Source organism: Eretmochelys imbricata, chromosome 7 (genome assembly GCF_965152235.1).
Source record: "Eretmochelys imbricata isolate rEreImb1 chromosome 7, rEreImb1.hap1, whole genome shotgun sequence".
In the NCBI taxonomy this organism is placed as follows: Eukaryota; Metazoa; Chordata; order Testudines; family Cheloniidae; genus Eretmochelys; species Eretmochelys imbricata.
Window position 1 is genome coordinate 125,172,339 of NC_135578.1, and position 16,685 is coordinate 125,189,023.

At 50.5% G+C, this 16,685-nt stretch overlaps 1 protein-coding gene across 1 annotated transcript in view; it reads right to left on the bottom strand.

The window, feature by feature from the left end:
• Positions 1-16,685, bottom strand: part of HPSE2 (heparanase 2 (inactive)) — a 285,993-nt gene that overhangs the window by 101,713 nt on the left and 167,595 nt on the right. The window contains exons 4-5 of the mRNA XM_077823368.1: positions 2,623-2,796; positions 84-255 (exon numbers count right to left, since the gene is read on the bottom strand). Coding sequence (XP_077679494.1) covers positions 84-255; positions 2,623-2,796 — 346 coding nt within the window. The remainder of the gene's footprint in view (positions 1-83; positions 256-2,622; positions 2,797-16,685) is intronic.

Sequence of the window (16,685 nt, forward strand, 5' to 3'; positions counted from 1 at the left end):
GGGTGGGACTTGGACTTGTTTGGCCTCCATCAGCCTTGGTGAGGGGAGATTTGAGGACCCGGGATCTAACCCGCATCACTTACCCCTCCAGGAGAGTGATGACGTTCTTTCTGGGCCGCCCAATGTTGGGCCCATAGAGGCTGGCTCTGGTGTAGGTGCGGATAAGCTGCAGCAGGCTCTTCAGCTGGATATAGTCCTTCCCCAGCTGACTGCCATTCACGGTACGGCCAGTCAATGTCCGATAGTTGTTGGGTTCTGGGAAAATAAACATCAACAAGCCCGCTCAGCCCTTCTGGAGAAGGTCACCCAGCTCATGCACCCCACCCAACAAAGAGCCACGGCAGGGGACCTCCCGGCTGTTTATACTGCAGCACCTAGCTGGCAGAGCCCACTAGTGTAAACACAGGCGAGGTCTCTACTGAAAACACCCCAGGGCCACAGCCCCAGCTCTGCAGGGCTTCAGTGCAGACACTTCCCACAGCACTGGGTGGGAGCTCCAGTCCATGCAGGTAACCCACCTCCCCGAGAGGCAGGATTCTGTCCATCTCGTGCTGTCTACACCGGGGCTTAGCTTGGCTTAACAATGTCTCTCCGGGGGCGCAGGGATTTTCACAGCCCTGGGAGAAGCTACGCTGACATACCTTTTCAGTGCAGACCCGCCCACAGCGTATGCTGACAGAAGGAGATTTTCTATGCTGGAGGAACACCACCATCCAAACGACATTAGCTATGGCCAGGGCTACACTTAAATATGAGGTCGACCCAGCTATGTTACTCAGGAGTGTGAAAAAGCCACTCTCCTGAGCAGTGCCGCTAAGCCGACCTAACCACCATACAGACAGCACGAGGGCACCCTCGCCACTGCCCCTCGGCAAGGTGGATTCACTCCAGCAATGGGACCCCTCCCCGCACGCTAGCGAGTGGTTTAAGTCAGTGGTTCTCAAGCAGGGTACATGTACCCCTGGGGTACACAGAGCTCTTCCAGGGGGCACATCAACTCAGCTAGAGAGTTGCCTAGTTTTACAGCAGGCTACATCAAGCACTAGCAGAGTCCGTACAAACTGAGGCTTCATGCAGCCCAGGACTGGTTCATTCTGCCCCATACACTGTACGCTGACATGTACCTACAGTGTTTCTAATCCAGTTGATTTATTTTACAATGATATGGTAAAAAGGAGAACCTAAGCCGCTCTTCAGTACCAGTGTACTAGGACACGTCTGCATTTTTATGCCTGATTTTGGAAGCAAATCATTTTTGAGTGAGGTGAAAATTGGGGGGTACTCAAGACAAATCAGCCTCCTAAAAGGGTACAGTACAGAAACTCCTCACTTAACATCCTAGTTATGTTCTTGAAAAATGCAACTTTAAGCGAAACAATGTTAAGTGAATCCAATTTCCCCATAAGAATTAATGTAAATGTGGGGGGGTTAGGTTCCAGGGAAATTTTTTTCACGAGACAAAAGACATTATATACATATACAGTATAAGTTTTAAATAATTTTAAAGAAACAATTTAATACTGTACTTACCAATGATGATTGTGAAGCTTGGTGGAGGCAGGGTGGGGGCATGGGGCCTTGCCCCGTCTGGCATTCCAGCCGGGGAGCAGGCAAGCCCCTGTGCCCCGACCCCGCTCCCTGGCAGGAGCGCTGGGCAGTCAGAACAGGGGAGCCAAACAACTTTATAAGGGAACATTGCAGGACTTTAAAGGAGCATGTTCTCTAATGGCGTAGCGACCTAAGAACGTTTACTGGGACGACGTTAAGTGAGGAGCTGCTGCAGTCTGGAAAGGCTGAGAGCCCCTGGTTTAAGTGTGGACGTAGACGGTGCCAACAGAAGCACTCTGGTATCACCGGGGTTGTGTCAGAACTGCTGTGTCGCTGGTGGGTGCGGGTTTCACGCCCTGTCTGACACAGCTCGGCCAGCGTCAGTTTTAAATGTGGAGCAGGCCAGAGAGGCAGGAGGGATATAGGAATAAATGGGTGCTGTGAGCTCCCCTCGCCGCCCTTCCCCAGCCTGGGGTTCAATCTGCAGGTTTTCCTGAACTGGGAAGAAGGCGGAGAGGTGGCCTTACTACCCCTTTCCACCCCGGCAACCTGGGGCCAGCTGAGGGCTAATGGGCACAGGGGCTGGAACTGGGGGTGCCGGAGTGGCTTCCATTAGATACAGGATTTACAGTTTGGTTCAATGGCTCTCAGCACCCCCACTGTACACATTATTCCAGCGCCCCTGTTTCCTTCGCTGCGTCTCCTGTAGCTAGTTATTGCAACTGTCCTTTCTGCCCCGCCGGCCCACGCCGTGGCTTGTCTGCACTCCCGTGGCACGCCCCGCTGTGACAGGCAGTGAGCTGTGTGGAAGCGTTTCTGATCGTGAAATACCAGCAGACAGGTGTGTTCAGACAGGAGCCCATTACACGGACGTTACAGAGATGCCCTTCTGAAGCTAGCTGGGTCTCCAACAGTGCACACTTCCTCACAGCAGGGTCCTTTCAGTCCCCTCTGAATGGCTAAGGGCAAAGTGTCCTGCAAGTGTTCGGTACGAAGGGGGAACTGACCCTTCCCTTCCTGCCACAGCGAGCGACACTCTGAGGAGCTGCAGGCGAGCTGGCCAGACACACTCACCGTTGCCTAGCTCCCAGGAGATGTTGTATTTCTTGCTGGCACTGTACTTCAGCAGGCTGAGCGCATTGGAGCTGTTCCAGGAGTTATTTGGATTTCGGCGCAGGGCATTCAGCGCAAAGATCAGGTGGAGGCCAGAGCAGTCGGCGAAGTTATAGAGTTTGTCTAGAGACCTGGCTGGGAAGAAACGAAAACCAGCTTGTAACTCAAATGAAAGAAAAGTACCAGGCGTTCCAGACCCTCTGCTCCTGTCCGTCAGCTCTGCCTCTGATGTCAAATGCTGACCTGTGGCACCTCGTAGTGAGCTGAAGTGGCCTCCCACTGAGCCAGAGCAGGAGAAACCATGCTCAGAGCCCAGGTGGGCAGAGCCAGGCCATGCCCACCCCTCCCACAGGAAGCTAAGAGGCGAGACAGGAAGTGTAAAGGATGGGTCCTGGAGCTCAGCTGGGCTGCAGCTGCTGGAGGAGATGGATGCCTTCTGCCTGCTCCCGAGGCTGGACCGAAGGGGAGCCCCGCCAAGCTGAGGACTGGCCAGAGCTGCTGGAGCCGCCAGCTGACCGATACACTGAGGAGTCGCTGGGCCTGCCGCTGGCTACCTACCCTGGGGAGATGGAGGACCCACAGATCCAGGGGCACCGCGCGGCGAGGGTACAAAGTGGGCCAAGGACAGCCGACTCCAGTCCGGCGGCGTTGCTGCCTGAAACCCGGTCAGCGTGTTGCAGCTGGATTCCCTGATGACCCAGTTCGACGCACTCTACCACTGTTAGGGCTGGGCTGGGCCCCAGTGCAGTAGGGTGGGTCCGGGTGACCCACTGCCGGGCCACCCCTGGGGTGGCAGCCACCTCACCTTGGGCCAGGAGGCCTGTGTCACTCTACTGTCCGCCAGAACTAGGATGCTAGACCCTGACTGCTCTGTGCTGCCAAGGGCCTGGGCCGCTAGACTGTTCACTGCTCTGCCCTGCCTGCGGGATGAGCACCTAGACTGCTTGGTGCGCTACCCAGCCTGTGCTTCCTAGACTGTTTGGTGCTTTTCCCTGCCCAAGGGCCTGAGCCCCTAAACCTTTACTGCTCTGCGCTGCCCAAGGGCCAGAGCACACAGACTACCTAGAGCCTGTGTGACATTATTGACTTGAACTGGGACCATATAGAACATGATTGCAACCACTGGTGGAGATACTGGGAAACTGGAGTGTCTAAGGGGATTGCTTGTGTGACTTGTGGTTAGCCAGTGGGGTGAAACCAAAGTCTGCTCTGTTTGGCTGGTTTGGTTTGCCTTGGTGTGCATAGAAACCCCAGCCTTGGGCTGTAACTGCCCTGTTCTAAGCAATTTGTCCTGAATTGGCACTCTCAGTTGGGTCCCTCCAGAACCAGCATCGTTATAGCCTGCCTGGCCTGAAAGCCAGAGCCCCTTCAGGCTGTGAGTCCACTCCACCCTGCCACCAGAGCCCTAGATCCTCACACCAGACTTTGCTTATTCCTTGCCCACGGATGTAGTGAGCCAGAGTGGGGGGAACCACCACGAACCCGCTACACACCTACAATCTGGTAAATGCATGTGACCTTTTAAAGTGGGATATCATTCCAAGGCTGGGCAAAACTCCTCCTAGACCCTGAAGTCTGGGCACACTTCACAACTGCATCGAACCAAGGACCATGCCTGGGGAGTCGCTGCACCTAGGCCACCAGACAGAGAGGTGGCTTCAAAAGCAGCCATTATTGGCCAGGATGCTGCAACCTTTCCTCTGCGATGCACCTCCCCATGCTTTGCCCAGCTGGGTCGTACCCAGGCTCGGCTCCTGCACACACTGCACTGGGGCTGCCTTGGAAAGCAGCAGAAAACTTCAGCTGACACAAAATGCAGCAGCTCCCCTCCCAGGTTGAATGAGCTTCTGCCAGGTGTTCACTCTGGGAGCCTCTCAAAGGCATGGCTCCAGTCTTTCAAACACCACCTCAGAGCCGGCGCTAGGCGTAAGCAGACTCAACAACTATTGAGGGCCCCAAGCAGCTCAAGGCCCCCCCATTAATTATTAGTATGTGTTTGGGGGTGGGGAGAAATATTCCTGCTACGGCCTCCAATGGGCTAGCCCTGGCATTGCCCCAGCCCTAGCACTGCCCCAAATGCTCTGCCACCTGGCTGCCTGGGGGAATGGCTGAGGACAGGCGTGTTTTGGTTTTAAGTTTAACACTAATGTTTTTCTCTGTGGTTCAAACGTCTGAGTTCAGGCTTCCGAAGTGCCGTGCTCCAGCGCAGAGAACCCTGTGCAGAGGCACAGAGAACCCTGTTGCACTCCCTAGCCAAAAAGAAAAGGAGGACTTGTGGCACCTTAGAGACTAACCAATTTATTTGAACAGGAGCTTTCGTGAGCTACAGCTCACTGCATCGGATGCATCTGTAGCTCACGAAAGCTCATGCTCAAATAAATTGGCTAGTCTCTGAGGTGCCACAAGTACTCCTTTTCTTTTTGCGAATACAGACTAACACGGCTGTTACTCTGTCCCCTAGCCAAGTTAGTAAGAGAATCCCGCATACAGCTACTTCCATCCCCCCTCATCTCTCCCGCCCCACCCCACTCACAAGTGCTATGGGTCATATTGGGTGACACCACCCTACCTCCAGACAATCAACAGCAACTAAACAGTCTGACCAGGGCTGACCGGGAACGCTGTCATTCATTCTTCAGGTTTGATATGTTGTTCTCCTAGACAATGTTCGTAGTCACCAAACAGTGTGTTTCTTTGAGGATGTGAAATTTCATGGCCGTGTTCTACAAACATGTTTGGAAAAAGAGGGATACCCCGCCTGAAATCTGTAAAAAAAGATTTGTTTCCAGCCTGTAGCTTAGGGACAGAAATTCCAGCACATGGGCACTGCAGGGACACCAGGCATGCTGAGAACTATCACTCCTGGTACCTTCCCCTCAAAATAGTCACGTGCAAACCGATTTAGAAGACCACAAAGGTCCCACTGAAAAGACAATCCTGGTGTAACCTTCATTTTGGAACCACGATCATGGTCTTCATAATAAAACAAACGTTGCTAGAAGAGACATGATGAAGCATATCCATGGTATGAGGGATGCCACACCCAGAAGCCACAGTGCTGGAGGCAGGGCTTAATTTGTAATTAAAGAGGTGCCGGGACTCAAGCAATTAGGTGCTGGGGCTCAAGCAATTTTTTTTACTTTCATAGCTGATGTGCCAGAGCACAGGTGCCAGGACTGTGGACTGCCAAGCCCAGAGGTGCCAGCCAGGGCTCAGCCCTGGCAAGAATTAAGCTGAAACATGGAATGTGCAGCTCAGGCCATTCAGGTTGGCACCTCCTGCAATACTGTGCCCCAAAGACTGTGCTCTGGGTCAGACTGGGTGACACAAGCCTCCACCCTGCCGTGCTGGGTTGGGAGAGGAAGGCGATCTGCTCTCCTCATCTAAAACCGGGGTCTCCTCACACCAGAGGGCGCCAGCAGCCCCGTCTGGGCTCTGGCAGCACAGAGCCTGCTGTCAGAGGCTTTGGGATTTTCTGTGTATAGTTCCTCGAATCGATACCCTTCTCCGAGTAGCTTCTAAGTGATGGTTAGTGCATGACGGATTGTCTCGGAGCAGCCTCTTCCTTCAGCCCCTCCTTCACCATTTCTGCACACAGGCCGCCGCTTTCTCAGGAGTCCTACACCTACTAAATCTGACACAGACAACCATAAATCTGAGACACTGAAAAACATCCTGCAAGCAGGGCCTGCTGCCCATCTCGCACAGAACGGGATGGGGGCAGGGAACTGGAGAAAACAGCCACAGCCACAGAGGAGAAAAGAGGTCAGCAGATGCTAAATAGACACAGGCTGCAGCATGTTTGTTCTGTGGAAATATTTATGGAGCAAACTGCTTCCTCGCTTCCCTGGGGTGAATTTATCGTCCTCCTCAGGTCGTCGTTCGTGGGCGCATGGCAAGCACAGCAATTTTGGTGCATGTGAAAGTTGCAAACTGGGCAGAGGATAAGCCAGCAGCCGACCACCGCTCTCAGCCGCATGCTGCTTGCTCTGTTCATGTTGTTTGTGTGTTCGCGGTATCCAAGTGTGGCTGTGAAATACTTTGACGGAAGTCCTGGGAAGTTTTTCCCAGCTAATTACATCCTCATTCTCTCCACACTCTGTGCTTTCTAGGGTGAGGTGTAGGGCTGGGGGGAGACACACGGGCAAGTTTTAAGTGGAATCAGGTGCTGCTATCCCTGCAGGGAAGTCTGGAGAATGTCAGAGCCCTTCGAGTAACAGGTACTGGCAGACACACATGGAGCACTTCCCACAGAGCCTAGCCGCCTCGCCAACACTCCAGCGCTCACTCGCATTTTCCTCTTGTGTCTGTTTTAATTGGGCCATTTACTGGGTTCTTTCTCTTTGGAAAGTTATCAGCTAAGTGCTAGGATTTGGTGCAGGCTGTTCTGTGAATGTGCAGGGAGCAGGAGCGACCATTTCCTCTTGCCTCCCCCACAGCCTGACAGAAAGCATATCATCTCTGAAAAGCCCTCGGATGCCAAGGCGCGCAGGGTAGGGAAATGCGAGGCTTGGAGAACAGCCCCCAAGGCTCCCCCCTAACCTACACTCAGAACCACAGAGTAAAAGGAACGTTAAAGAGGAAGGCACCAGGAAGGAGTCATGTGCTTTTAAGATGCAGAGAGCTGGAACACTTGTGCAGGAGCCGGAGGGATGGCTGGCCTCGAGGGGGCTGGCTGGGGAGCTGGGAACTATGTTCAGGGGTCAGAAGATCCCACCTGTGAGTGCACAAGCACCAGGAGAATTAATGTAACCATGGAGATCACTATTGTGTTTCCTGGGTATGAAATGAGTGAGGGAAAGAAGCCTGAAGGTGCACTGAGAAGCCTGAGGACTCCAGCAGACAGCCCTCTGCTCTGGACCCTCGTTCCCGCACTGATGATGTAATGCTAAAGTTGGCTAAAGCAGCCTACAGAGAAATGCTAAAACTCCAGCTTCATTCATTATCAGCACGCTGCACCCATTGCGTGTGCTGGGAAGAATGAATTCTTCACCCGCCACAATGGGTCAGTTGTATTGGAAATAGACACAATCCATTTCCTGTTATTTGGGAGACTCTTTGAGTTACTAGAACCTGGTCCCTGGAACAAGGGATGGAATTTTATAATCTAGTTCTTTTTCATTTTGATCCCACCTCCTGGTTCTGCCCTCCCCCGCTCAAGTCCCCATGCCCATGTGCAGAGCTGCATGCCACCCCGCCTCCAACCTCCAAATGTATGTCCATCAGTTTACCGACCCCCTCGGCCTCCTGCAGCTCCCTCCCTCCACCTATGCCTGGAGCCCATTGTGGGTCAATTTACATTTCTAAACATTTTAAAATTGTGTAAAGCTCTGATCAGTAGAGGTGTGAAAACCAGTCGCTCTCAACAAGAACAGGTCACACACACCGTGGGAGAGGTCCTCCTATCTCTGTGGTTCATCCACCTCCTGAGAGGTGGCAGCTAGATCAACCAAAGAATCCTTCTGTCCAGCTAGCGCGGTCTCCACAGGGAGTTAGGCCAGCATGGCTCTATCTCTCAGGGCCGCGGATGTGTCACACCCCTGAGTCGGAGATATTCTGGTGTAAGTTTTCAGGGTAGACCAGCCCCTTGTGAATCCTCAAGAAGCAAAAAGGGTTGTTACTTAGATGGGGAAACTTAGGTGTCCTTCCCAAATATGTATTTATTGTGAATTATGGTGTATAATTTTGAAAATGTTTAAATTCACAAAACCCCAGCTGAGCATTCTATTGCCATGCATATTTTTATTGCCATAAAATGCTACTTCTCAGTGTTTCCATCAGATTTTCAAGATTAGAAGTTAACTAAGAAAACAATGGGCAATATTTTTCTGATTTCCTCCTCTGAGCTTGACGAACAAAGAATATAAGGAGGGGGATTGAGTCTAGGCCTCCTGGCAATTAGCCAGCCGAATGCCCAGCTATCCACTGTGCCAACTTGTGAATGTGAGCTCTGCTTGTTAATTTATTTCCTCAAAGCTGGTACCCTGCAGCTGCAGGAGTTCATTCTGGAAGATCACAGATGGAATATCTGCCCACAAACTGCCACTAGCTTCTCAGCATTGCAGCGGGAAAGAGAGCCATGACTAAAGCTCAACTAGCTTATTGGCTGAGCCTCTTGGCCACGTTGGATGCCTGTGCTGTCTCCTGCCAAGTTTCCTGATCATTACCTTTCTACGAGGTCATACGCCAGCTCTGCACGATATTGAGAAGCAAGCGACTAGCAAACAGGGCAAACCAAGATGGAGCCCCAGGTTCTGACATTAGAAATGGACAAGACTCTGCTAAGTACACATTTCCCATCGAACTGTAGGGGTTACATGCAGTGTTCCCTCTAATTTTTTAATGTCCATGTGCGGAATGAATTTTGTTATGTGTGACACATCACCTTCATAGTGGTGCATATAACAAAATGCATGTGGTGGGGCTGGTGCCAAGGGGTTCAGAGTGTGGGAGGGGGCTCAGGGCTGGGGTAGAGGGTTGGGGTGTGTGGGGAGTGTGCAGGCTCTGGGGTGAGGCCAGGGATGAGGGGGTTGGGGTGCGGAAGGGGGGTCAAGGCTGGGGCAGAGGGTTGGGGTGGTACAGGCTCTGGGGTGGGGCTGGGGATGAGGGGTTTGGGGTGCAGGCTCCCCCGGGGCTGTGGTGGGGAGAGAGGACTCCCCCCACTCCTCTCTCACTGCAGCAGCTTGAGGCCGGGGGAGAGGTGCTGCTCCCTGGTCAAGGCAGCTCCAGCGGACCTGGGCCGGGGGAGGGGCTCCTCTCCCGGGGCCGTGGCAAGTCCGGGGCAGGTCCGTGCTGGGGCCGGCGGGGAGGGGCACCTCTCCCCGCCGCGGCAGGTCCGTGCTGTGGGAGAGGCATCTCTCCCCGCAGCAGCCCTGAGCCCCTGCACAGGGCTTAATAGGCAGCTGCCCGGCTGCACAGCTTAGAGGGATCTAAGGTTACCTGTTCTTATTTTTTACGTTGAATCTGAACAAAAGAGGAGGTATCGTGGGCCACTCCAGCTACGCAGAGGGTGCTCTCCAAAGAAGACTGTTTATGGGCACGGGATGGCCCGGGAATCCTCCAGGGAGCTCTCCAGGAAGCTTTCATGGAGGTACTCTGCAATCCTTTGCAGAAGGTTTCTGGGAAGGGCTGCCTTATTTCATTCACCACAGTAGGACACTTTCCCACGCCACTCCACTATTAACTCTTCTGGCATCATAGAATATCAGGGTTGGAAGGGACCTCAGGAGGTCATCTACTCCAACCCCCCCTCAAAAAGCAGGACCAATCCCCAATTTTTGCCCCATATCCCTAAATGGCCCCCTCAAGGATTGAACTCACAACCCTGGGTTTAGCAGGCCAATGCTCAAACCACTGAACTATCCCTCCCCCCCACAGCATTGCAGCATAAGGATCAGGTCTGTACCCAGATGCTTGCAGCATCTGCTCCCTTGCTGCCTCTGTTACCTTCAGGAGAGTGATATCACACAGGGTACCTACGGGAAATGGAGGAAGTTTTCAGTGCTAGCCCTTAAACCGCAAACAATTCAACAAATAATCTGCCCTGTTTGGTGAAATCTGGGTCACACAACCACGCTTTCCCAAACATAGAATCATAGGACTGGAAGGGACCTTGAGAGGTCGCCTAGTCCAATCCCCTGCACTCAAGGCAGGACTAAGTATTATCTAGACCATCCCTGACAGGTGTTTGTCCAACCTGCTCTTAAAAATCCCCAATGATGGAGATTCCACAACCTCCCAAGGCAATTTATCCCAGTGCTTAACCACCCTGACAGTTAGGAATTTTTTCCTAATGTCCAACCTAAACTGCCCTTGCTGCAATTTAAGCCCATTGCTTCTTGTCCTATCCTCAGAGGTCAAGAACAACAGTTCTTCTCCCTCCTCCTTGTAACAACCTTTTATGTACTTGAAAACTGTTATGTCCCCTCTCAGTCTTCTCTTCTCCAGACTAAACAAACCCAATTTTTTCAATCTTACCTCATAGGCCACGTTTTCTAGACCTTTCATCATTTTTGTTGCTCTTCTCTGGACTTTCTCCGATTTGTCCACATCCTTCCTGAAATGTGGTGCCCAGAACTGGACACAATACTCAATACTGAAGCCTAATCAGCGTGGAGTAGAGCGGAAGAATTACTTTTCGTGTCTTGCTTACAACACTCCCGCTAATACATCCCAGAACAATGTTCGCTTTTTTTGCAACAGCGTTACACTGTTGACTCATATTTAGCTTGTGATCCACTATGACTCCCATATTCCTTCCTATGTGGAGTACTTTGCATTTGTCCTTATTGAATTTCACTCTATTTATTTCAGACCATTTCTCCACTTTGTCCAGTGGTTGTGGTTGGAAGGGATCACCATGTATTGCAAACAGCATTGGAAAGGGGGGGAGGGGTGTGGCAGCAGGGGGCGGCTTTCTGTTTGTCTCCCTTCCCCCGACCCAGTGTCCCTTTTGTAAAAAACAAACTATTTGGGGGGCTTTCCACTGGTGCCTGTCCTCCAGCACCATCCAGGTTGCTAGGGGACAGGGGATTTTTCTCAAGTTCCAACCTGTGATTCCAAGGATGTCTTCACAAAAGCAACAGCAGAAGACTCTCACCCATGCCTCGTGGCCTTACTCATCATTCTCCTCAAGTGTTTGGCCTAAGCAAACACAGTCATGCGTGCTGCTTATGTTACCCGCATACCTCCTGGATGTGGGGTTCTGTCCCATCTAGTGGCAGCAAGACCTCTTAGAGAGAGAGAGATTATGAGTCTGCTCTACAGCCTTAACTAACAGGCAGTTGGCTTTCAGTTCATGCGGTAGAGGCTCATGCACTAAGCTCCAGAGGTCCCAGGTTCAATCCTGGCGACTGGGGTCTATCGGTGTTACACTTACACTGTCAAGTCCATGCTGACTCATCTCCCACTCAGTGTCCAACCATCCCATGCCCATAGGATTTACAGCAGTTCTCTCCATCTTTCTCTGCTGCGAAGACCCTGATCCTGCGAATGCTTACACACTTCCAACACTGCACAAACATTGGCAGCATCGGAGCCTAAGGCTCTATGACCTCTCCTCGATTCCCTCCTCATCCTCCCTGAGCTTTGGCTGCTTTCAACACCATTGACCACACTCTTCTTCTCCTCAAGAGCTAATCCTCCCTTGGCCTCCTGGCTCTGTCTTCTCCTCATTCTCCTTTTACCTCTCCAGTAGCAGCTTCAATGTGTTCTTCAGATGCTCTAGTCATCAAGATGCTAGCCTAAAACCTGAGAGACCTGGACTCAATTCCTTGCTTCGCCTCAGACTTCCTGTGCCCCAGTTCCCCATCGATAGCCCTGCCCTGCTCCCAGGGGTGTTAGGAGAATAAATACATTAAACATTGTGAGGTGCTCAGAGACTACGCTGAGGGGGACCATATAAGTCCTGAAGATAGATAGGATCCTCCTCCTCTCCCCGCCCCTCATCAACCATCACTGGGGATCCCACAGGGCTCTGTCCTTGGTCCCCGCCTCTTCCCCCTCTCCACCTTGTCTGTGGGTAATCTCATCTGCAAACACACATTCAACTACCAACTCCATGCAGAGGATGCAAAGATCCACCTCTCTACTCCAGACCTGTCTCCTTCTGTCCAAACCAGAATCTTGGCCTGTCTCTCTGGGTGTCTAGCTGTCACCTCAAGTTCAACATGGCTAAAACAAAGCTCTTGATCTCCTTCCCCAACAAACCCTCCCTGCCATGTCTTGTCTCGATCACTGTGGACAACCCCACCATCCTGCCTCTTACTCAGGCCCATAACCTGAGTGTCATTTTCGACTCAGACCCCTCTCTAGATCCTGATATCCAAATCCTACACCTTGCTGATTCTTCCTGAATAATTCTAGAATCTGGCCCTTTTCCTCTACCAATGCAGCTAAAAGTCTCATCCAGGCTCTAATCATTTTGGGGAATCATCACCAAGTGGGTGTGTTTCTAGTGGGGTCCTGCCGTGATCGGTTCTTGGCCCTACGCTATTTAACATTTATACTGATGACCTGGGAGAAAACATAAAATCAGCAATAACAAATCAGTTTGCAGATAACAAAAATTGGGGAAGTGGTAAAGTATGAAGAGGACAAGTCACTGTACAGAGTGATCTGGATTGCTTGGTAAACTGGGCACAAACAAATGTATGAGTGAGTGCAGCTAACTGTAATTGTATACATCTAGGAAGAAAGACCATAGGGACTCTATCCTGAGAAGCATGACTCTGAAAGGATTCGGGGGGTCGTGGTGGATATGCATCTGAACATGAGCTCCCAGTGTGCTGCCGTGGCCAAACAAGCTAATCCCATCCTGGGATGCATAAACAGGGCAATCTCAAGTAGGAGTAGAGAGGTTAGTTTACTCCTGTATTTGGTGCAACCGCTTCTGGAATCCTGTGTCCCGTTCTCATGACCACGACTCAGGACGCATGTTGATAAATTGGAGAGGGTTCAGAGAAGAGCCACAAGGATGATTAAAGGATTAGAAAACCTGCCTTTATTACAGTGATAGACTCAAGGAGCTCAATCTATTTAGCTTCACAAAGAGAAGGTTAAGGAGTGACTTGATTAAAGTCTACAAGTACCTACCTGGGGAACATATATTTAATAATGGACTCTTCAGTCTAGCAGAGAAAGGTCTCAGACAATCCAGTGGCTAGAAGTTGAAGTTAGACAAATTCACACTGGAAATAAGGCATAAAGTTTTAACAGTGACAGTAATTAACCATTGGAACAATTTATCAAGAGTTGTGGTGGATTCTCCATCACTGGCAATTTTTGAATCAAGATTGGATTTTTAAAGAAAAAGATCTGCTCTAGGAATTATTTTAGGGCAGTTCTGTAGCTTGTGTTACACAGGAGGTCAGGCTAGATGATCACAATGGTCCCTCCTGTCTCGATTACTGCAGCCGCTTTCTCTCTGGCCTTGAAAAAGGCGATCTTGGCACACTCACATCCGTTCACAATGCTGCTGCCACGATCATTTTCCTGGCTCAGCACTTTGACCACATCACCTCTCCCTGCATCGCTCCATAGGCAACTCCTGGTTTTGCGATGTCAGCTCCCATCTGTGCTCTGCCAGTGGTTCCAGGTCCGTTGCCCACTTGTAAAGTTTTCAAGCAAGCCCCTCTGAACTCTTTTCCATGCTGCCCTTCACACAGGGGCTGAGCCCCCTGTAAACATCCACAAAGCCACCTCCTTGTCCTCCTTCAAATCTCTCTTGGAAAGGTGTGTTTGCTGTGATGCCTACAAAAATCTTGACAACAGGTTGGCTTCTGGCATGCCGAGACTCGTGCTGACCAGTGCTGTCCCACTGTAGCCTTGTCACAATCAGCTTGCTGGCTGCAGCCGCCTGTCGTCTTTTCTCTTAGACCTAGATTGCAAGCAAGGACCATTTTTCTGTTCTGTGCTTGTCCAGCCCCTTGCACACCGGGGCCCTGGCCCATGACTGGGGCTTTCAGACACTACCACAATACACATAACAAACAATAGTGATGTTTGCTCTGGCCAAGACTTTGGTGACAAAAGACATGACTCTTGGAGGGGGTGGATCCTAAAGGTCTGTGTCAGCCCCCACCCCACAGGTCAGCAAGGCTGCTCCAGGGAGTTGTAAGAATGTGTACTGGGTACCCAGCATAGTGGAGTATTTTTTAAAATGATTTCAAATTATTAGAAGAATATTAAATGGTTTCAAACAATTCTTACTGTAACGAGAAAATATGTGACTCTCCTCAGAATTTGCTTTGCCAAACAACTGGAAGGAAAAAGTCACGGGATTCAACCATCTAATTAAACTTTAAAATTATTACTTTTGCGTTCTTTGCTGTGCGAGAGCAGTGACTGTGTCTTTTTCTGTCACAGCAAACAACCCCTGTCACTCACGGGCCAGTCTTTGTGGCACCTTCATCATTCCGATGATTCGTCTCTGAATTCCTTCCTACTTGCCAACTTCTTTCTGGTGCTGAGGCGTGACTCCGCTGGTCCTGTCTGAACAGGAATGTCCTCTGGTTTCAGAGTGGGAGCCGTGTTAGTCTGTATCAGCAAAAACAACGAGGAGCCCTTGTGGCATCGGATGAAGTGGGTTCTAGCCCACAAACGCTGATGTCCAAATAAATGTGTTAGTCTCTCAGGTGCCACGAGGGCTCCTCGTTGTTTTTCCTCTGGTTTCTGCCATGACTCCTCTTTATAAAGCAGCCACAAGTTGCATCACGGGGTGTTGCTGAGGCTGCGTTGCTCCCAGGAGATTAGCAAGACTAGGTGGGTGGGCGTACACACCCAGACCTGACGAGCTTTGCGTAAGCTTGAAAGCTCATCTCTCTCACAAACAGAAGTGGGTCCTGTGACACCTCACCCCCATATTCTTCATAGAGATATTATTATAATATGAATATGGCATAACTAAGATGTGTTTTACGCAAGATAGGAAATGTGAGGTGTCATTGAAAAGGTTATGATTTACTGACTATGATTATCCTATTTGTATGCATGTATCATTTCTGTATCTGAAGCTAGGAATATTTACTATGTAACAATTACAAGTGGGTTTACACCTGGGGAATGCCAACCAGACAGTAGGCAATCAGCCTGTATGGGCCATTAGGGAGAACAGTAGGACTTTGAAGATGCTAATCTCCCACCTTCCCTACTGCCCATGTTTTGTACAGTCTAAATTTAAACGTGTCAAGAGATGGAGTTTCTACCACGTATTATTGACATGCTTCTCATTTGAAAGGATCTAAGGAGACTATACCAGGTCTGGTATGAATTAAACAAAATGCTAACCCAAAGAAAGCAGCATTTCTACATGAATTCAATGGAACTACTCATGTCCTTCAGTGCTTTAAAGGGCTGGGCCAATGTGCTCAGCACCATGCAGGATTGGTTCTCTTACAGACACAAACAGCATGAGTAGTACCACAGCGAAGGTACAAGTAATCCAAGGTCATGCTTCAGGTTGTATTTTATCATTATGGGTCAGGAAGGGATTCTGCTACACTCACATGGCGGAGTTTTTCTTCTATCAGCTTCTCCAGAACACTGACCATTGCCACAAGCAGGGTCCCTGTCCTGTTCAGAACAATGGCATCGGCTAATGTGGCCAGTTCTATGTTCAGCTAAGGGGAGTATGGGATTGTGGATGCTCAGTAAATTGCTCAGTAAATGATTTTCTAACATTCACAAATTTCTTTCTTTCTATCTTTTCCTTCCTTCTTTTTTTTTTTTTTTTAGTCTTATTCCTCATTCTGGGCCATGACCATGCCACGTCAGAAATATTAGTGAGCAAGAGGAAAGAGAGGCTGGTTTGAGTTATCAGAACAAAAACACAATCCAAGAATTAAAAAAAAAAAAAATCTGAAAATGAATAGTAGAAAACCAGAAAAAAGAGACAAAGAAGCGGAGAGAATCGGGGCCTGGGGTGTGATAGCCCCACACCCGCCCGCCTGGGAAGAGTAAAACTTGGTTTTTATACTAACATTTTAAGCAGTTTAACAAACTTCATGGGGGGGGGGTGACCCACCAACCCAACATCCTCTACAGCTCAGCAAAGCTGGGGCAGAGAAAAGAGTTTCCTCCACAGCAGAGGAAAGGCAGGTCCTTAGCCCTTTGTCCACAGCTCTGAACTCTACTAGACTTCGACCCCAGTGGCACACGACTGAGTTCCATCCATGGGGTGCACTGAACCCACTGGCTCAGACACAGCACCTGAGTTTCTGAGTGCTCCGTGGATCAGACACAGCTACGGCTCCTTCGTCCTCAAAAGGGCAAGAACTCTGCTTAGAATGACAACTTTGGCTAGAATGCTAAGAGTGTCGGAACGACAGCAAGGTCTCACCTGCTGCTTACAATTACCCTTGTTTAAATCCAACATTTTTAACAGCTACGCGGTTTAACTCTTCAGTCACGCAGAAGGGGACTGTTCCCAGGGGTGGCAGAACTGGGGAGCGGGGGATGCTAGTGCCGCACAACGGAAATACTGCCGGTCCGGGGGGGGCGACTGATGTATGTTTCTTCCCCAGGCT